General features: G+C 35.0%; 1 protein-coding gene across 3 annotated transcripts in view; it reads left to right on the plus strand.

Annotated features, from left to right (window-relative positions):
* The window catches only part of FSTL5 (follistatin like 5), a 290,553-nt gene that overhangs the window by 173,648 nt on the left and 94,387 nt on the right, over nt 1–22,518 (plus strand). For all 3 annotated transcript variants that reach the window (XM_054202954.1, XM_054202953.1, XM_054202952.1), the window contains exon 6: nt 16,626–16,792. In XM_054202954.1, the coding sequence (XP_054058929.1) occupies nt 16,626–16,792 (167 nt within the window). The remainder of the gene's footprint in view (nt 1–16,625; nt 16,793–22,518) is intronic.

Below are 22,518 nucleotides of genomic sequence, written 5' to 3' on the forward strand. Positions count from 1 at the left end.
ACTGCTGATATAGCTTAGGGAGACTATATGGTTTCTTGTCTGCCAAATGAGTGACAGGGAACCTGGGGAAGGTCTCCCTCCCAGAAAGGTGGGGGCTGAGAAAACTCTGATGCAAATGGTGACCTCCTGTGAAGTCAGAAGAAAGAGGACTTCAAGGACAGATAAAAGCTAGGATGAATTTCTTAGCAGACAGCAAACAGTTAAATTTAAGATGAGAGTTGGGTAATACGTGAAACAAAAGTTGTATTTTGGTGTAAGCAGCCCAGGACAGCAAGTGGGATTGGCTTGAGGAAAGCAAAGAAACTGATACTTGGACTTGAGTCTAGGTAGAACTTGCAATCCATAATAAGTAATATGCTATAGTTGGGGGAGAGGGGGAATCAAGATGGTTGATGTGGAAGATCTTCTGAAAAGCTTTCCGGTTTTGCTTTAAAACAAATTCTAATGAAATTGTCTACATTTTGTGTTTACAACTCCAGAGGGGTGTAGGTGTATTAATTAGCCTGGTTCTATTTCACCCTAGAGAGTCCTTTCTCTTTATTTCATTTATATTTTATAGTGAAGTTGTTCATAAATGGATTTTCTATTTGAATATGTGTGAGTAGATAGACATATCCCAAAACTTCACCCTTTGACTCTTTGCTTATATCATTGGAATAAATTAGTGGTATCATAATAACTACTGTTATTTTCCTCTGTAACATTGGTTTAATCTTTTTAATCTTTGAAGGTCTCAGTTCTGCGGATTTAAACCATAGTATTCAAAACAAGTTCCTTAGATATGAATAACTTAGGAGCAGGGTTTGATTTTAATTAGGGGTCATAATTGTTACAAAATCCTAGACATTTGAGATTTCAAGCTTTTTTTATTTTCCTTTTTGGTTTAGATGTGGATTTTTTCTGTGATTTTTTTTGTTTGTTTTGTTGTTTGTTTTTTTTTCCTTTAACATCATATTACTGTACAAACATGGTTATAGGACTTTATTTTCTTTCTTCCTCATGGGAAACTACCTCTTCCATTCCAAGCTGAGGAACTCCTCAGGTTAAGACAGTGGAATTGGTTAGTTGTTCAGCTAACAGGCCAGCTAATGCTAGTCTATGTTCCTATTCTTGCCAGAGAATTTACTCTTTTGACTCATATTTTAGTGTCACCACATGAACTGCCTCTGTCTCAGGCAGTACTGTATTGATGGGTGTTAAGACAGAATACATGAGAATTATCACTATATGCTTGCCCGGTGTTTTCTTCCCAGAGCATTTGCTGTTGGCCATTATCAGTAACAGGATACTTTTGTTCTGACCATGTGGATTTTTTGATATGTGTTGAGTGTGGCTGTGTTACTGCGAGAGATCATGGACTCGGTCTTTAGACCTATGGATTCTGCTTGATGTTGTGAATTCAGACTACATTTTGAGTTTAGACTGCAAATGTTAATGTTTGTGGTATGTGTCCTGTCATATCTGTGTCCCCACCTTGTGCGTGTCCCCCATTCCGCCCCTCCTCCTTTCCTTTTATCGTTTGTCTTCAACTATGCTTAGTGAAAAGCATTACTAAGGAGAAGCACTTTTCCAGACTGGGCATTTATCAACTGTCCTTCAGTAGGAATTTTTATATGTTAGAAGCTGATCAGGAAAGCTGTATCTTCCTGTATCTGGAGCCTGATGAGATGGCCCAGTTTCATAAGCCCAGATCCTAAGGGTTTCTCAAGAAAAGAGTCATCCAGAATAGAGGGAAGTGAGACTAAGATTACTTTTCTAAAAATTTGCGAATACTTGATTTTAAAGTTGAAATCTGTATCTGCAATGTGCATTGGTTTGTTCTAAAATAAACTGTAAAACGGCACAGTCTTGGATAGGGTGCTGGGAAAGTTTGTATTTAAACTGTGGAAGTGTTCCAGAGATGTAAGGATTTGACATTGCAGACAACTGAGTGGCACTCCAGGTCTCAGGGAGAAAGCTATACAGGAAGATTAGAAAAGAGTGATATAAAGAGTAGTTTCTAGATTCTTTTTTTTATGGAAGTCTAAAAGGCATGGGGAGACATTTAGTGTTATGTATTTGATATGCAAATGGAAGAGTCTAAGTAGTTATTTAGTATTGATTTATATTGGCTAATGTATCAGTGATCAGTGTTTGAAAACAATTTTTTTCTCCTTTTGCAGCAAATTAAAAGGTTAGTAGCAATAGAAAACAATCTGGTTAATATTTCTGTACTTAATTGTGTATACTCCTGCTATTCTGACAGCAAATTATAGTCCAGTATCATCTTTTAAAGTGTGTGCTATTGTTCAGAATACAATCTAAATCTGAATAAAATATCTGAGATAAGAAATTGGATGAGAAATAAAGTGCTCACTGTCATGATCTCCCTGTTGTCCAGACTAGCATACGTACTGACATATTACAGGTCTCTTCCCATACATGAGATGTGCAAGTGGGAGCGGGTTCATCTTGCCCAAAATTCAGGCAGGGAGTGGCAAAGGTTAGAATCATAGACTCGTAAAATATTGTTGGAAGGGATTTTTAAAGGTCATCTAGTCCAACCTCCCCTGCAATCAGCAGGGACATCTTCAGCTAGATCAGGTTGCTCAGAGTCCCATCCAACCTGACCTTAAATTTTTCCGAGAATGGAGCATCCGCAACCTTTCTGGGCAACCTGTTCGTGTTTCACTGCCCTCACTGTAAAAAAAGTCTTCCTTATATCTAGTCTAAATCTGCCCTCTTTAATTTTAAAACTGTTACCTTTTGTTCTATCACAGCAGGCCCAGGGTTCATTCCAACAAACTCTGACTTGTGAGCACACCAAGCTGTGCCCCCAAGCCACAAGGCAGACGTAACCATGAACCTCCCTCCCCTCACCCCACCTAGTGATAAGTCCAAATAAATGAATTCCAGATCTAATGGAATCCTGCTGATATTCACTTCAGTATCTAGAGTTATTGCATAAAGAGTATATCTGAATATATTTAAGAAAGGACAGTAGAACTAATAGGATCAGTGGGTGTGAGTAGCGTGGTAGAGAAATAAAAAGGGAAGAAAGGCTGGGGAGAAATAAAAGGAGATGGGAATAGGAGATGGAAAGAAAGTAAGAAGAGGGAAAGAAAAAAGTGGAGCCTATTCTAAATGCATCTGAGACTGCGTATCTAGGAAAGCAACTAGAAGAAAAAGCAAAGATTTATTAACAGTTTTTAAAGGGACATAAACCAGAGAAGCTGCCAAAATACTGCTTTTAAGTATAACAATCTTGCGTAAGGTTGTATATATGTACCATTTCAGTGGATATTTTTTGGAGTGAGTATTGATTTGCAGATAAACACTGAGGTCGTTGGATGTCAGCCTCCTTGTTTGCTTTCTGTGAAGTATCATTTTCATATATTCTTTTTTTTTTTTTCCCCCCACGAAGAGAGGTATTTTTTGAAGGTATTATTGAAAAGCAATCTTTTTGTCTTTTGAGTGGAACAGATTGCATCAAATTATAGGTATTCTTCAAAGCATTTCCCTGGGGAAAAGTATCCTGGTTTTAAGAGTTTTATCTGCCTTGATAAAATCCACTGTAGTTGGGCTGTTCAGTGTTTTCACTGAAGCATTGCTTCAGCTGCTCAAAGCTGCAAGTACAGCCTTGTTGTGGTAGTTTGTAGCTTGATGTGGCCCCCTCCCATTGCTTCCTTGCTCTTCTCTGAAGTTGTTGTTGCTGCTCATTACACATTCTGGTGCAGCAGAGGAACATTCAATGCTCTCTTCAGCAGCATAATCCCTTCGTACTACTTGTTTCTGTCTACATCATTCCAAAACTGAAAAGTAAGCTACTAAATTTGTAATTAACTGAAAACTCAAATGAATAAATGCAATGTTAGTAATTTTGTTTTGGAAAAAACAAAACCACACCGATATTTAACTGAAGAACCATAAGTAAGAAAACAAGCAAAATAAAGACTTTAATTTTTTTCCTTATTAATTAAATATAATAATAATTTAAAGACAGTTCTATCTGTGCAGTTACATATATGCCTATGATGCAAGATCCATGGCATCCCCAGCTTAGGGCTCCAGGTACCTTTCTTTTTTTTTTTTTTTTTAATAAGTCCAATGACTTCTACGGTCTATTGACTGTAGAAAGCAAATGTATCTTTCTTTACCTTTCTTCCACAGGTTCACTCAATTTGCAGTCAGCATTTCCAGAATCTACAAAAGAAAACTCTTAAAAAATATTTTAAAATATTTTGGAATATTTGTCCTGGGGCAGATAATTTCCAGTGCACAGAAACATGTCATGAAGGAGTTGGTGAAGTGCATAGACACTGACAGGATGCATAGAAGTATCAAATTGCAAATTGAAGCGATTCGGAGGCTTGGTGATCTACATAAGGAAGTTGATGTTAATGTGATTGTTGTAAGGAAAATTCGAGTGATGATTTGGGAATGGTACATTACATTTGGCAAATGTGAACAACCCCCCTCCCCAGAAGAAACAAGATAGATTATGTTGTTATATTTATTTTTCTCCCTTCTTGAATGTGTGAGCACACTAAAAATGAATGTAAATAATAGTAACATGGAAAATTTCATTCAACCTAAGTAACCTCCAGAATTTTTCTGTTAGCATCTTTTTTTATATGTTTGTTTTTTTTTCTTTTTCCCTCTTCCATCTGTGGTGTTTGGCTCTTTTTTGCATCTTCCTTGAATATCTTTCTCGCTACCATTGCAAAGACTCATCACTGCAATTTTGGAAGATTTGAAGTTCAGTTATGCGCATTTAAAAATGCTAACTTCAGAAAATTAAACGCTGAGATTCCTCAAAAAGTTCTGAGACTAAATTTAACATCATGTCAATGTTGCATCAATGGTTGGTAATCTTGTTTCATGCTATTATTGTTTTAAAAAAATCTACACATTTCAGTCCAGTTCTGCAACAGTTGTTATTGAGAATATATTAGCATAACAAGAACTTTCTTTCTTTTAAAAAAAGCAAGCATCTAACACTCAAGCACAGGCAGTGTTTATTTATCAACAATGTCAGTGTTGTTGTGGAGAGTCATCTTAATCTCCATATTCTGAAAAAAACCCACTTATTCACTGCTGAGTTTTACGATGAATACAAGTGTAAAGTGTTAAATGTTGCACACTGAATGACGAAACTAGTTGCAAGTCCATGAGTTTTTTTTGAAATTCTAATGTATCTCATTTGAGGTACATATGTTAATATAGTTCAGTGATCTGCTAGATTCTTATTTCCGCTTTATTTTTGCACAGGTCACTCTTAGTGTATGCTCTCCTCCTATCTTAAAATAAAAAAAAAAAAGACATTTTTCATGGATTTTTTAAAAAGTAACTACTGCTGCAAGAACAACTCTGTTTAAGGAAACATCACCAGAAATTGTTGCAATACTGTGGATGCACAGTGAATAAGTGAGTCCATACAAATGATTGGACAGGTACAGTGTCTAGGCTGTGGGTGTCGTATCATCACACATCAAGACAGGTATTATTGGAATAGGTCATTTGGCATACTTTCTTATACAGTGATGTAGCATTCTAGGTGAAAGGGTTGATCGTATTTTCTGGGCTGCCGTGCTTTCTGTTGCTTTTGGAAATATTTTTAGCATACAACTCTTTTAATTATATCTTACTCATCTTACCTAGAGCCTTTAAAACGGGATTGAAATCTAAAAATGGCCATGTGTTATTAGGAAATTAGTGTTTCATTTACTCTGAGATTCTCTTCTAAACATACTTTAAAATTAACTTTTGCTACAACTTTATTGGCTAGAAATACATTGTTGTATAACTTTGAATACTGAGTCTATAAAAACTGCAAGTTTATATATACACATAAACCTAAGGTACCATATCTGACTGCTTTCAGATCAGCAATTCCAGTAACATGCATAAAATCAAATTTTAACCCATCACAATAACTTTGAAATTTCCCTTAGGATTCATTGAATGATGCATAAATTCAGTTACAGAACATACAGAGAGGGTACATTAAGGTTGGGCAGGCAGTTTCAGTCTGGTGAGATGATAGTAGAAACAGGAGGGAGAATTATTTAGCCGTTTGTTTACTATCTCTTCAAGAGATGTAAATTCATAGAAGCTGGAATTCAGTTGTTGTTCATAAAGAGAAAGAAATAGTCTGTCAGGATATGCCAAGTTTGGATTGTTTTGCTTATCCCTAATAAATCAGCTATGAGAAACAGGCTGTCGATGTTATGGGAGTAGATTACCTATTTCCCCTGCGACAGAAGACTTTGAAGCCATATAGATCCTGAGTTGACTTTCTTGGCTGGTGTTTTGCTCCAGGCTGAGAAAGTTCTCATAAGAATTGAATGGCCTCTGTAACTTCAAAGGATTCTCATAAGAAGCCAATCTGTAGAGTGAACCCTTTATCTGCACTATGGTAAATATCCTTACCATAAGCAGGTAGGGATACGTTTCAGAACACACTCAGGCTTACCTAGTATTCCTGTAGTACTGATATATGAATATTAGGTGAAATTAGGTATTTTCCAAAGTGTCTTTAGGCAGATTTAAATGGTATATCTTTACAAGTTTCTTATTTCATATATTTCCTGTCAATATAGCAATTCTCTAACTATCTGATCTGGTTCAGGTGTTGATAAAAAGTAACCGCGACAGGGTAGTCACCTGAGAAACCTGATGAATATATTTGGTTTCTCAGTGCTGCTAATACTGCACTTCTGGCAATTCTTGATGTCATGTGATGTATTAAATGAGGTGGAATCCACAGCTGCCTAGAAACATCCTGTTTTTCTGTATGCGATGACAAGGGAGTGTTAAAGAATCAACGACTTCTCATATTTCCATGAAAAATGTTTCTGACCTATTTTTTAATGATCCTAGTGCCCTGCAGAGCAAGTGAAAGTATATGTTTTATTGATTTTTATAAAGACTTAAGTGAATCATTATAGTCCTTGTGACACTCATTTATAGCTTGAGTCCTGTTGCGGTCTGTGCAGACTTGTGAGAAACACAAGGTCTCGAGGAAGAATTTGATTCAATGGATATAGCAAGTAAAATTCATTTAATTAAAGTAGGAATTAAATTTAAAACACATGTATAATGAGCTTTGAAATTTTGGTTTAGTTTTATCAGTTTGTGAATTAGAAATTATCAAAAAGTGATTGTCACAGATTTTCATAATGATTGCCATTCACATTTTTTTAAAAAAATATTAAAACAAGCATTTTTAATATGTAAGCAATGCAGGAAAAGTTCTTTGCCATTCAGAGATAATCCTATTAAGAGCAATTAAAAAGATCAGAAGGGTCAGTTCACCTACTGAGTAGAATAATTTTCAGGAGGTAGTATAGCTCCTGTTTTTTTTTTTTAATTCAGCTGCATTACAGTTAAATTACTTTTTTTCACTAAAACTCTTAAAATAACTTAAATTATGTTTCACTTAGGTAAAACTAGAGTGTGTAAACACTGTAAAGAAAACTTAGAAATCACATTTGCTGGGTGACTTCCATGTAAAATAAAGAATCGTGTCTTAAGACTATAAAAATGACTGTACTGGTCCCAGGTCCAGCTAGTCCAGTGTTTTCTCACAACCAGGGACTTAAGTTGTTGTCTAGAGAAGTGTAAGAACAATATCATGATACTTTGTTCATATTCTTCCAAGTGCTTGTGCGATCTCTTCCTGCACATGTAAGCTTCTGGAATCCACAGTATCCTTTAGCACAGAGTTTTTTCAAATCGGGCACTTCAAGCATGAAAACTACTGTCCTTTGTTTTGAACCTGGCTTCCCACGTGCTTGTTTTGATTGCTTTTCTGTCTTAGAAGAAACAATGAGTTGTCAATTCCTTCTTTCAGCTTTTCCATGACAGTCATGATTTTGTAGCCTTCTGTCAGAGCCCTTTGCATCATCTGTTTTGCAAAAGAAAAATCCAAGCTATGATCATTTTTCATATTTAAACTGCTCTATACCCTTATCATGCTTGTTTTTGCTCTGAGTTTCCATCTGCTTTGCAGGGGACCCAGAGCTGATTTTGATGTTCATGTGGACAAACCATGGGGCAAAAATATGGGGGGTTTGTTTGCTTTTAGTTCCTTTCCTAGGAATTCAGAATCTTTTATTTTAATTTTTCACTGCTAAAGAGGACAGAGTTGATAAAACTACTTATTATCGCTCTGCTGTCTCTTTCCTGCCAAGTCAACTTACAGCCTATTGATCTGGATTCAAAGGATTGCTTTTGCTGTTGTATAATACTTTCTCCCCTATTGAATTTATCTACCATTTTATTATTCTGGTTGTCAGTCTCATAAAGCCCTTGAGCTACTTCTCACAGTCTGTGTTCATTCTTACTACTTCAAAGAATGATTAAAAATATGAACTTTGCTTTAATTTTAAACACTTTATTAGTGCATACATCTATAAACTTTTGTAAAATATAATCTTCTACATTTTATTGAGTTGTTTTATTTATTTCAGCTGATCTTTTTGATTTTTTTTAAAGAAATTTGCTTACATGGTTATTTTTGGTTCTAACAAAATCAGAAGATGAAAGCTGTTTCAATAATAAAAGAATTTGATGCTAAATTCAGTAAAGCAAGAGGTCAGCTGAAATATTCTACTTTATCCTGACTTTTAAAATCTTAAGCATTCTTAATGTTTCTAGGTATTTGAATAAAGAATACTGCATTCCATGTTTGTAAGAAGAAATTGAAACCATAAATTTTTGCTTCACATTTGTCTTTCGGAGAAGCTTTAAGTTCTTCCATAAAGTAAATGTTTCCTACCATGATCTATCAATCACCCTCCATTAAATCTCATTGACCAGTATTATACATAAAGTGGCAGACAGGATTGTGTTTTCTTTTATGGTTTCTGTTAATTTTTTTTATGGAATTGATTTGTACAGGTCTTCCTAAAAACATGAGCTATTATAATATTATAATTGTCAAAGAAAAATGATTTTCAAGTCTCTTGTCAGCAAAGATGAAAGATGAATAAATGTTAATTATAATGGTAAGTCTGTTAAGAGCTTTTGGTTTTGAATAACAACCATATTGCTGTAATATTAAAGTGGAATCCTCTGCTATCCTGGCCATAAAGCTGGAAATAAGACCTCCTGAATTTTAATCTGGGCTCTGCAGCTAAAACATTAAGGAGTTGTGAAAAAGTTATTTATGCTTTTTTTTCTTCTGCGTGCTGTTAAATGGATTATGAGAACAGAAACAGAATCCTTTGCTGGCAATAAGACCCTAGAGAACAGCCCCTCACGAACCATGTTCTATTACTTCTCATACTGAAACATTCTACTAAATATGCGAATAATATGTTTAAAACAAATTAAAAGTGGAAGACAGCAGAAAATGACAAAATTAGTCATGCTAATGGTGATGTGTGCTCATTTTAAAATTGCTGTAAAAGAAGAGCAAAATGATACTGATGAAACAGCTTTTATTATGTCATTTTGAGGAAAGTGGGATCAATGCCGGGAGAGGAAAAGGCACATTGCCTACCTGCATTTCAGCTCTTTCAAGCCACCAAGCAATGCTATCCATTAAGTACAGAGCATACTGTAGTCCATGGACAAACGGCTTCTTTACTTGGTTTTAAAAGGTGATTGCTTTTAAATTAGGTTTGAAATAGGCAAACAAAATAAATACAGGCTTAATGTGGTCTTAATTTTAGATAGTGGATACCAGTCTGCATAAACTTCATTAGTTTAGACTCAAAACAGTGTTTTGTGGCTGCTATGAATAGGTACATACAACTTATGTAAATAAATGAGAAGGTTCGAATTATACACTTGTTAATGGAATTAAATTAACCAAAATGCTCTACAGTTGCATAAGATCTTCCTCCTTTTAATAGATAATCAATTATAAAGTTATATACGAACATGAGTTTTAGGTTTCAAAAGCTTTTATTGAGACTGATATTGTGGCTTTCCTTTATTGGTCATAAGATACAGTAAGGAACCACTTAATCTGCAGAAATTTTATATGCTTCAGTGTTTTTCCTCCTAGTAGCCTGATTAGGTGTTCTAAGATCACAAATTAATTTTATGGTTGCCTACAGTCCTTACAGACTGTTTTGGACTGTCAGGGGAGTTGGAGATAAGATTTTTTTCATGTGTAGGGAGAGAACTGAAGTACCTTCACTACCTGTTCTTTAACTTCCTCAGAAAACTCATAAATCCAAGTGTAACAACCCTTTTAAAAACATGTTCAATTTTGACCATCAGAATGTTCCATGTTATGCGCATCAGACCATTGTACTTAGGATTAAGAAAACAGAAAGTTCGATCAAAGCACTGCCCTGCCCCTCCTGCTATGCTTTAAAAATACAGTGATATCATTTTGTCTGTTAGCTTACAATAACATTGATATAGCTTAACTTAGACAAAGAATGACAACCCCAGATATATGACTCCTGAAAAAATAATGTTTAAACTAAGGTTTCATTATTGATTTTTCCCTATTGCTGTTGACATATTTTTGTAAAATGTCAGCTTTGAAAACTCCTTTTCCCTGCCTTTCACAGTTTAATTACTAAATATTGGGCAAACTAAGAAAATTGAAGCACTTACACTTTATCCTAATTGATCGTTATTTGAAGTATTATAATATCTTCCTCAGAAATTTTTATGCTTAGCTGCTTTCACTTGTGATGGTCGATAAATTTTAAAAAATTTTCTAAGGTGAGCTGCCTGTGGAGTTAAAAGCTTTATAAGTGAACACAATCACTGTGTATGTCTTCATGTATTTTAGGTAGTTACCTATTTAGGGAAAGCTTTTTGAATGCATTGTCTATGTCTTCCAAAAATTCCTGCCTATGGGACATATGACAAAGATGGACAAATACTTTAAGCCTAAAACCAAACGCAACAATGATGTATGTAGCAGTGATGTATATCAATACAATGCAAAACAAAACATACCCCCCAAACCAGAAGACAACTGATAATTGTCCAGTTTCTTTGCTGATTCGATAGGATTGACGTTATTTGCATTTGGGTTCAGCTAGAGATGAAGATATTTTAGAAAGATATGAGAAAGACATATCAGAAAATATAAAGAAAAATATGATCTTAATTTTATCTAATTTTAACTGAAGGACAAACAGAAGTAAATCTGTAACATAGGTTCTAGATAACTAAAGTGAAGCAACGAGAAAAGCACTTTCACCATTTTCAGTAAAGCACTTGGTATGATGCCACATGAGAACCTGTTTAGTCAACTAAAACATTGGCAGGTAGTAGAGAAACCATAAAATGAATTAAGGAGCTGGCTGAAAGGGAGGTGATACGGGTTCAATGAAATGGGAAAACATCACTTTGAGAAAGAGTTATTAGTGAAGTTCTCCGGTGACCACCTGGGAAGCAAATTGATGTAATGCTTTCACTAATATCCTTACCAAAAAAAAAAAAGAAAAAAAAAAAGGTAAAGTAAGAGAAGACCAAGATTTGGAAGTCATCATCAATACAGAGAAATGTTGGATTACTATAGTAGAGGAACTGAACAACCTTGAAGCCTAGCACAGTAAAAGTGAGATGAAAAAAGTACAAGATCTTATACTTGGTTAATAGTAAGAAATTATACTTCAAGCTGAGAACTAACATACCGGAAAGAGCAAAGAAGAAGAAAGTTGTGAGGATTAGTCAATCACAAGGTGACTGTAAGGAGCGAGATGAGATCAATGTGAAAATGGCAATTGCTTTCTACAGATGTATTGACTGAAGTCTTTCAAGAAGAAACATATCAATTAGTTGATACGTTGCCGTTTTATTTCATGTGTTTTCAAGAAGAATGAATTCAATCTGGATCAGATACAGTGATAACTTCAGTAACGAAAAGCATGATGGGAGGAACCAGAAGAACTTGACTTGGTATCATTAAGCAGAACGACAGGTGGGAAGGTATGGAAGTTTGCAGATTGGCTGTAGCAGCCAGGAGATTTGTCAAAGCCTTTCAACCGTCTAGCACATGTTCCTCAACCCATGCAGGAGTATCTTATATTTAAACCATTAGGGTTCTTTTTTTTTAAATCTCGGATCTTTCTGAACCCCTTCAGTAAGAGTGTTTTTGGTTGTTTGTTTGAGTTTTTTTGTTTGGTGTTTTTTTTTCCTCCTGGTCGGTATTAATGTTTTAAAATGTCTTTCCAGTAATTAACACTTACTCTGGTTTCACCACTTTTGTCCCCTTTTATAATCACCTTTTTTATGTTACATCCAACCAGATGTTTAGACATAGCTGTCTGTACCCTATTTTGTTGTCCACTTCTCCTGACTGTACCTCTAGCTTTTATTTAAATTAGTTTTTCCTTTTTTCTTTCCGCCTTTCTCCTCTTTGTCTGAAAGAACGTATCCAGTGACTTTTTGTAGTGAAGAACCAGGAATGTGTGTCAGACTGATATCGTATCTGGAGGAGTTACAGTCATTCATATAGTACACCATAGAAGAGCATTCATGCTTCTGATAATGACAAGCTATAAAAGCTAAAGCCTACTGGCTACTTACATAAAGTACTACTGCTTTGTAACCAACAACATCCAAATTTATTTTTTCACTTAGTGTTGGTATTAGTAAACTGAATCCATTCCATTTCCGGTTTTTTGAAACATTTGCTCTGCTTTTTCACTTAAAATTAAACAAACAAAATGTGTGAGACTTATCATTGCTTTACAAGGGCAGCATGGAGAGAAAGCTGAGTGCCATCCGAACAGGTGATATCTCCCAGTGCCACGGCATCAGTCTTTGCCAGAAAAAGTGTTTGTTCTCAGACCCAGGTTTATTTCTTTCAGGGAGGAAAGAGGAGGTGGTAAATGCATCATTTAGTTCCCAGGCCTATCTTTTCTGTTTCCAAAGGAATGTCGTGGAGCCTGGGCTCTGAGGGGTGCTGCCCCATGCACCTGGGGACGTTTTGCACACACCACACCCTTCCCCCCCACACCAGCGTTTGCCTCTTCCACCATGGCTGCAGAGAGTTCACGAACGGGGATTTTCAGGGAGTTACTTGTCAAAGAGCTCTGCTTCAGGTACAGCCCTGTAGGTCTAGGGCTTTTTGGTTTGAGTGGTTCTTTTTTTTTTTTTTTCTTCACCAATAAGGAGAAAATATATGCAATAGTTTTATCTTTAGAGAATAAGAAAAGTTATAGTATAAATTATATATATATTTTTTCATTATTAAATAATCCTTTAAAGTACACATAACTGTGTTATATATGAAGGGGTTTTTTACTTAAATATTGTTCAGTGTTTTGAGGGAAAGCAGTGAGCCCAGTGCATTTATCAGAGTGTTTGTTTTTTTAAACTTTTGAGAAATTTGTAATATCAGTGCGTTGACCTGTTCCAAATAGGACAACTGTTCTTAATTTTACAAAATTCTGATCATGATTTTATGATCATTGTTTCATGACTTTCCTAAATTAGACAGTGACTTTTGTAAGCATAGATAATTACCCTTTATAAATGGAGTATCAGAATATTTATCTACCTTTTGAGAACTTTGCATAGCAAATTCCATAAAGGTGCAAAATATTAGTACTGTCAATTCTCTGCCAGAAGTTTTGAATCATTCAGTAGCCGTGTAGGTATGTCTCAGGAATTCTGCACATACTGGCCAGAAATACTGGCACTGAAGAACCATCTTCTATAACATAGGAGCTGAAATGCGTCAGATGGATGCAGTAAATTTTAAAAACTACAGTAAATAGTTAATATTAACTATTAATAATATTAAGTATTAAACTTAATTCATATATTTCTTTTTCCTTAGTGTAACAAATTGTGTCAGATAATGTGTCTAGTTAGAAAAAAAAATGAGTCATTTGAGCATGTCTGGTGAGCAGTATCACTTGAGTTTTGAGTCATAGAACTTTCCTTCTGGAAAAGAAAAGGATCGGGCCTTTTTTTTGGTCTAAATACAAAATCAATATTTTTAATCATTCAAAAATGAACCATCAAGTTTAATTATAGAACAAGAAGGTTTTCTTTCCTGAAGATGTTAAAATGCCTTTCTGATGCTTGTATTTAAAAAAAACCCCAACAATCTGTGTTAATTACAAAGTATTGCTTTTATGAGGGTAAAAAGGACCTGTAAAGGATATTAGTTTACTTATAGGTTGCTGCTTTGTTGTAATGGAAGGATTAATGGCTCTTTTATGTGAAAGGAATTTGGTAATTAAAAGAGAATAGATACATGATGCCTTTTGTAGTTTACTTAAAAAAATGAAAGATAAAAAAGCCTAGAGATTTTTTGATGCTTCAGCAGTTGACTGGAAAAATTGCTATTTGGATGATCTTCAGCTCCTACGTAGCTCTTCTGTCTAATTTGACAAGATCCTTACAAATGTAGAATTTTAATAGGTTATATATAATTGGGCACACCACAAGTGAAAAGACAACTCTCAGCTGTTCAGCCTCTCCCATATGGGCAATTATACAAGACGGAAGAGGATACAATGTCATCAAATTAAAGTGTATCACTCATTCTCTTTTTATGTAAGTGATCAAATGAGTTGTGGGACATAGAAGTGAAGTGACCTCTTATTACTATTAGAGTTGTTTAGTACATCGAGTAGTGGAGAAAGTGTCAAGGTCTGGACTCCCATCACACATCTTGAAATTTTTAAAAGCAAACATGAATAATGATGAACTTCTGGTTAACCTGGAAAATACATATTTCTGTTTTTTTTTCCTCTAGGACTGAAATGAACGTGGATGCTGACATAATTTATTTTTTTCTTGTTGAATTTTGTTCAGTTGCTTTGGTTTTAGTTTGTGTTATGTTACAAATGTAGTTACTGAAATTGTGCATTATTTTTCTTGCAATATGAAATACCAGAGGCGATGAAAAATAGGGGAAGATGTACTTTTCGTAGTGTTAACTTGAAAGGGTACTTCTCTCCTAGTATTAGTTGTACCTAATTTTTTTTCTTTTTGCATCAAGCAAGATTTGTTCCAAAATTGTATGACAAAGGCTTCCTTAAATTAAATATAAAAATACTTTTCCTTTAAAGGCTGTATAGTGTTTATTTGTCACCGTGTTCATTTATACTGAATTTAATTTCATTAAGATTTTGACTTTTTTTTTATTTTAAACTTATAAAATTTGTTTTGTTTTGTAATCACACATTTTCTTAGATATTTTAGATACCATGCCATAAACTTAAGCGAGTTTGAATTTGCTGCACTGGTGTGAGTTTTAAAACCACTGGATGCTTTTCAAGAGCAATATTGAACTTTTCTCATGATTCAAACAATAACTATGACTGTGAAAAAGCAATGTTAAGTTCCTCAAATTTCTCATATTGATTGAATTTTCTCATACATATTTATCTGTGAAGAACATGTGTGTTTGCACGTATTCTTGATGGTTTTGATTCTAAATGTGTTAGCAATTTGGCTATCTTGAAGAAAAAACAAAGTAGACTTTGGTTTTTTTGTTAAAGCAAACTTCAACCCCAAACATCCACCTATGACACGCTTTTGAAACTGCCGCCTCTAAATGTACTGATTTACAGATATTTTACTTAGGGTACTTTAGGTAATACTAAATAAATTAAAAGTGGCTTGGCAAGCCTTGTGAAATAGTTTATCAGCACTAGCAATTTTTACTGTGTTGCATGGTAAATGCAAAAACCAGATGGCAAATATTTGTGGATTGAGATAATTCACAATATTTCAGGTGACACACTGCATTTACTTCAGGTTTGTCTTCAACTATTATACAATATTGTACCCTGTACTTCTACCAGGTGCTATAGTCCATCCTGGTTGTTGTTTCTGTTCTTTGGTAGACAAAGCAGTTTCAGAATTGATGCTATAAAGTGCTCTGGGTTTTTAATTCTTTTTTCTTTTTCTCCTTTTCTCTCTTTTTCTATATTTAGAGAGATTTATTCAAGTACAGAACTATTTATTATTCTGTCTCTGAATTTCTGCATTTCTTGTAAAAGGAATCATGTTTGACCAGAGAAATGTAGTAGAAATTATTTTAACACTTTTAAAAAAATGACATTAACTAATGTGTTATGGTTAATGCATATTCTTCTGAGACTGAAATGGGAGAGAGTACTAATGTCAGTTTGATCTGGAAACCATTTTCACTAATATTAATGAAAAAGACCCATAAAAATTGTCTTGCCAGAAAAGAAATCTTATGCCTTAATTTTATATTCTGAATGCAAAATTCACTTTGTTGTCCATTTCAGTCTCAGTCCTGTATGTTTTGTGCTCTGAGCTCCGTTTGTATTTTTCTTTTCTGAAAATGAACTCATATGAATGACTCTTTTACCAGTGCTTCCATCTTAGTTCGGCTGGAGGTGCTGACGGCTGTTCTGCATTGGCCTTAACTGTCAAATAACTTCTGGTGTCTGACTTTGGATACACTGTCATGTTTATTACAGTCTTACCTCTGGAATTCATTTTCATGTTAAATGCCTCTCTTCTTACAGGGTGATACTTGTCAGTCAGTTTAATTGAAATGTCATCATGACCTTTATTTGAAATACTCTGAACTTCCTATGGTTGTTGGAAGTTCTTTTTACTTTGATTCCAGTTAAAATCCTTAAATTACCAGTGTACAAAAACTGCATGCTAATTAACCTTATGAAACTCCATGCTAATTAATCTTACAAACAATATATCTTTTGCAGAGGTAGTTCAGCTGAGTCTGCCTGAAGATCAAAAACTAAGTACCACTGCAGCAACTGTGGGACAAAGTGCTGTCTTAAGTTGTGCGATCCAGGGAACTCTGAGACCTCCCATCATCTGGAAGAGGAACAACGTCATTCTGAATAGTTTGGATTTGGAAGATATCAATGTAAGTAAGAGAAAGCTCTGTTTATCAGTTTATTATCAAAACTTCTCATACAGAATAGAAAAGTGATACGTAACAAACTCTAATGCTCCTGATGTTTCAAAGAAAAGAAATGGAAATGAAATGAAACGCCTGCCAAACCCAGTCTATTTTTATTTTGCTATGTGTTCAAACCCTTGTTATTAAATATAGAGAAAACATGTTTCACAGGCCAATCATTTAAAAGAACAGATGTAACAATAAAAGCACATGAGGATAAAATTGCAGCCCAGAATACAGTCAGCATTATATGTTCAGGATTATACAGTCTTCAAACATCTAAAAGAAAAAAGAAATCCATGAAATGAATGTTCTAAGAAGTGCATAGTGACTTAGTACAAACGGATCGTAATAACAACCTTATCTTCTAATAATTCAATGAAAATGTATTTTTTCCAAAATAAGTATTTTACTAGAAAATTGGTAGTTTTGTCATTCCTCCAAATATTCAGCAGTGTTGTACTTCTCAAAGAGTCATCAGTGAATATCAGTATAACTTAGAAATCATCTTTTAGGAAGGCAAATATTTTCCACCTAACTTTGCCATGACCTCAAAATACGGAGCAAGATAGAAAATGAGAAAAATAATTACATCTTCTGACAAAACTCTAAAAATAAGTTTTCAGCTGTATTGTGTTTACCTGTGGACATGCTTACTTTGCTTTGGCCCTTTTAAATTAACAAAGTTATAAAGGTGGCCAAGGCCTTACATAAGGAGTTGTGCTTGCTCTCTGACTCATGTGAGTCCATGATCACTGGAATTATTAAGTGTGTGGAATATTGCCACAATCAAGTATCTGGTTTGTTTATTTTTATTTCATTTTCTTATGAATGCTTTTATTTCTAAGGCGGCAATTGTATTTGTGCATCACCTTTGTTTTGTTTTCTTCGCTGTTTTTGCATTAGTTCTATTTGTAAGTTGAGCTTCTGTTGTAAAATAAGGGACAGTTTCAAAGCCCATCTTGCTTGAATGGTAGCTTTAAGAGAAACTTAGGATAAAACCAGCATCCTCTGAAAAGTTCTCAGTTAAATAATTGTTGCTTTTGTTAGTTTGGTGTTAATCATTTGACTGACATTCAAAAATGTCTCTCCCACGTTCACAAACTCCTTTCTGCAATATTTGTTAGCTTTCTGTAAATATTCATGATGCTTGTAAATAATCATTTTGAGTTCTTACTAATCTCTTCTCAGCATAATACATGGCATGAGCTGTAGATAGGAACAGCAACATGCATCTGGACATGGAGAAATAAAAGGGAAATGATGAATGGAAATAATGAAGCTAACGGCTCAAACTGAAAGGTTCAGTTGACTGTATCTGCAGATTTGAAAAGAGCAAGTGTTTTCACAGCCTGATACATACATTTTGAGTATGAAAATGAAAAAAAAAAAACCCAAACCAAATCCAAAACCTAAAGATAATGTGTGGGTGCGGGTGCCCATGTGCTGGCAGTAACGGGCTGCAGGGGTGGCCTCTGAGGGAGGAGACCAGAGGCTGCCCTGTGACAGATACAGCCAGTTCTGGTTGGTTCCAATGAACCCACCACAGGGCACAGCTGAGCCCCCCAGCCACGCTCATGGCACCTCTGGGAAAACATTCATAAAAGGGCAGAATACACCAGAGAGAGAGAGAGAGGAGTAGAGAATAAAAAGAGCAAGAAACTGCAGAGGGAAGTCCAAGGCTGGAGGAGGTGCCCTATGGTGGAGTAACTACCAACGGCAGCCTGTGGGGAACCCATAGTGGAGTGGGTTTACCTTGAAGAACTTCAGCCCTTGGAGAGTCCTGGCTGGAGCAGGCAAAAAGGGTGAGGAGAAGGAGATGCAAAGTGAAACTGCTGAGTACTGACTGTACCCCTCCATCCTTCTGCACCACTTGGGTGGAGCATAAAGGAGTTGGGAGTGAAGGAGTGAAGTTGAGCCTGGGATAGGAGAGAAGGAAAACTGTTGTTTTAATAATGTATATTTTTTGTTTACCACGAGCCAAATTAGTAATTATTTGTTTCTTTTAAATGGCAATGAATTAAACTAAATTTCCCAAGTTTGAGTCTGTTTTGACCGCCATGGTAATTAGTAAGCAATCTCCCCGTCTTTATCTCAGCACAGGAGCTTTCGCATTCTGGTTCCTCTTATTTTCTCCCCCTGTCCTCCTGTGTGGGGCGGAGGGAGAATGAGTAAGCGAGCAGCTGGGTGGGAGTTTGGCTATTAGCCAGGGCCAACCCAGCACACTTCTGAGGTACTTATTACAGCTGGAAGAGAGTCAAGTATGGAATTTTTAAAGACTCATGGGATTCCCAAATTGAAGTCAGATTGCAGCGGTGATCAGACATTCAAAGCAACATGAAAATTGCTACAATTGTCCAGATTTGGTTATATTTAATGGGAGAGGAGGAATGTGTGACTGTGTACTGTATTGACAACTCACAAACATAAAAAGAAAGGTCTGCAAAGTGTTACCTGAGTGCCAGGATGATGTCTCTGTGTGCATTTTGTGTACAGGTACAGTAAGAACTGTAAAGGGAGTGAAAGCTTTCAGTGACAGGAGCGCATAATTCTGATGCTGTTTGTTGATTTGTTAGCTTATGAAAAACATAAACAAACTGGAATGCTTGAAAGTCTACTTAAGCAGAAAATGTTATAGCTTAATCCTTTAATATTAACAGTGTAGTTAGGATTGAAATATAGAAAAAGAACGACAGATCCAATATCCATAGAGTGAGGCACTAAAATTAATAGCACTCAAATATATATACGTGATATTAATCTAATATGTCTTTGTAGATAAACTAACAAAAGTTGGAAGAAAGAGTTAATGGAGTCTGGATACAAAAAAAAAAAGAATGGGCATAAAGACATTGAGTTAAATTGGTCCTCAGGGTCTCTTAAACTTATTTTATGTATTTCGCTGTTTGCACTGACTTGATTCCCCTGTATTTATTTTTAGATCTTGACTTGGTTGGTTGTGTTTGTTTTTTTTCTTCCATATTTCTTTGGCCATTCCATATCTTTCTGAACCTTGTTCATCATATATTCCCTGTTTGGTTCTTACAGTTTCACATTTGCTTAAAGGTTGTTATGTAGCCATAATTTAGTATCCATTCAGGCAACATAATAAAAATAAAACCTTGGGGGGAAAAAAAATAATTGGACAAAAAAGAGTGGTGTTTTATATTTCACTATGGAAAATGGATTTAGTACTTAAATATTAACTTCAAAGGAACAAATGCAGAACAAAACATAGTGTGTTCAGTTTCTGTTGCAGTTTAACCACCAAAGAATGTGTTGCACTTATTCAGGCAATTTTAAACATTCAAACCCCCTAAGTCCTTGTATAATTTAAGATGTCCCCAGAGGCAATGTATTCTAGACTTTACTATGGCTATATTATACACTACAATCATGTTTGCCTAACTCTGGGAATTATTAATTTACTTGGTTGTACAAGAACCATGTCCATGCCTCTCAAGACTAATAATGCTGTGTAAATAGTAGTACACTTTCTGAAAAAACATGACAAACACTGACCTGGGAAGACAGATAAATATTTTTTTCATCAAAATGCGTCAGAGATCATCATAACTGAAGTCAGCACATACTTAAGAAACCAATCAGACTAAGCAATAGGGACATTGTGATTTTGTAAATCATAGCAAGAGCTCATACTTAGAAATTAAGTTTGCAGTATGTGGTTCTCAATATGAGTTAAGCTCGTTGGTTCAGAGAGGAACAAATGCAGAACTATATAATGTCCTAGTGTTTTGCCAAATGGAAAAATGCAACAAGAAGCAGCAAAAGAGTCCAAGTCTAAACTCAAATTATGGCTGTTGAATTTCTATTATGTTGAAAAATAGTCCACTCCTCTACTGAAAGTATACAGGAGATATGTTTAAGGTTGCCAAGTATGGAGTGGCTAGGAACCAATCTTAAATAACAAATAGTGTTATATACGCTAGGACATTTTAAAGAAAAGTTAAGAAATACTGTTTGACTTTCAAGATATGATAATGAAAATTGTATTTAAGTAGTGCATTTAAAAAATGATAAAATACCTTACAGAATGCTATCAAGCGTGTGGTCAGATATTAATGTTGTTACTGATAATATCCAGTTGGTAATTTTAGAAGTCCTTAGTACTCCTCAGCTCTTCTTAGATACTTATGATTACTATTTGTGGAAGTAATACATCTTGCTACTGATCTTTCTCTTATTGAAACTGATGGGAGTCAGGGATAATCAGCATCCATCTGAATGAAACCATGAGAACTTGTATGCCTCTGCAAATTTTACTTAACTTAAATTGTAATATAATTGTGCTATGACTCACTACGGTATTAATATCGCAGGACATTTTGCTGATATTTTAGTATACATCTAGAAATGCTTTTTATCCTGCTGTTATCCCGCATCTTAAATTTCTTAACTGTCTTTTTTACCTCTTTGAGTATATTTTATCTAACCTATTATTCATCATAGAAAATAATTCTCACTTATGGAAAATTTAAAAATACCAGATTTTTTTTTTCCCTAATGCAATACGTATTGCTTCTTTTTTTCATGTTAGTTCATTGAATTTTTTAACAGTTTCTATATCTCATTTTACTTTATTCTTTTTCTGACCTTTTCCTTTGGTTTCTTCGGCTTCTTCCCTATGCCTATCAGCAGTCTCACTTTTCTTACAAGATGTCTGCCCTTTGTTCTTATATTTATAGAAGATTTCCGTAGGTGACTTGTCCACATGTAAAGTTTAACATCTGCTAACATACTTAAATTAATAACTTTTAAAAAGAGAGTAGTTCAACTTGTACTTTTGATAAAAGCTTATGATATCTTTCTTTAGGCTACCTTCATGGAAAGCATGTAATATTTCCATTTGGGGGTTTTTGAAGTTATGTATATATTATCTTTCTCTCAAAACTTACCATTTAGTCATCTCGTTAAAATTAATTTACGGATGACAGCTTTCACTTTTTTGGTACCATTCAACAGTCTGCATTGTCTTGTTGATATATTCCACCCCCCCCCACACGCCCACCAAAAAACACAACCCCAAAACACCGTAATGGAGATGCCATTAAAAGCTAACGTCCTCTGAAAGAACATTCTTCCTTCCATTCTGGAGAGTTCTGCTCAGCAATTGATGACAGAAGTGTTTTCAGATTGTTCAAAATGCTAAGCATATTTCTTAGAAAGCAGTCCTGATATCTGCCCCCTTCTTTTCCTTCCAACTTCTCATCCTTTTTCCCCACTTTCTTTATTCTTACGAAAATTCTCAGGAGGGTGTTACAAATTATCCCCTTTCACGTGGTCTTCTCACATAGGATATTATGGACCTACATACAAAGTTGTCTTTATGCATGGTTAAATTGTTCTTAGTACAAAACAGTTATGACTTTAAGGAAATAGTCATAAATATAAATGCCCTGTCTGCCAAGAATTCATTTTTTTGTATTTATGACAGAATGCCAGGTGAGCCAGAAATGTCGGGGAAATATGCCTCAATCTTTTTTTTTCGGCTCCCCAAAGACAACAACTTTTAGAAGTAAAAAATCTAAAAAAAATTATTAGGATATAAACTAGAGGACTTAAAAGTTCTTAAAAGTGAGGATTAATAGGCAAAACAGAATAGAAATTCAAAACTCATATAAACGGAATTTTTTTCTGTCTCCAGTATCCTAAAAGGGGGAATGCTTGCT

Source organism: Rissa tridactyla, chromosome 5, assembly GCF_028500815.1.
Source record: "Rissa tridactyla isolate bRisTri1 chromosome 5, bRisTri1.patW.cur.20221130, whole genome shotgun sequence".
In the NCBI taxonomy this organism is placed as follows: domain Eukaryota; kingdom Metazoa; phylum Chordata; class Aves; order Charadriiformes; family Laridae; genus Rissa; species Rissa tridactyla.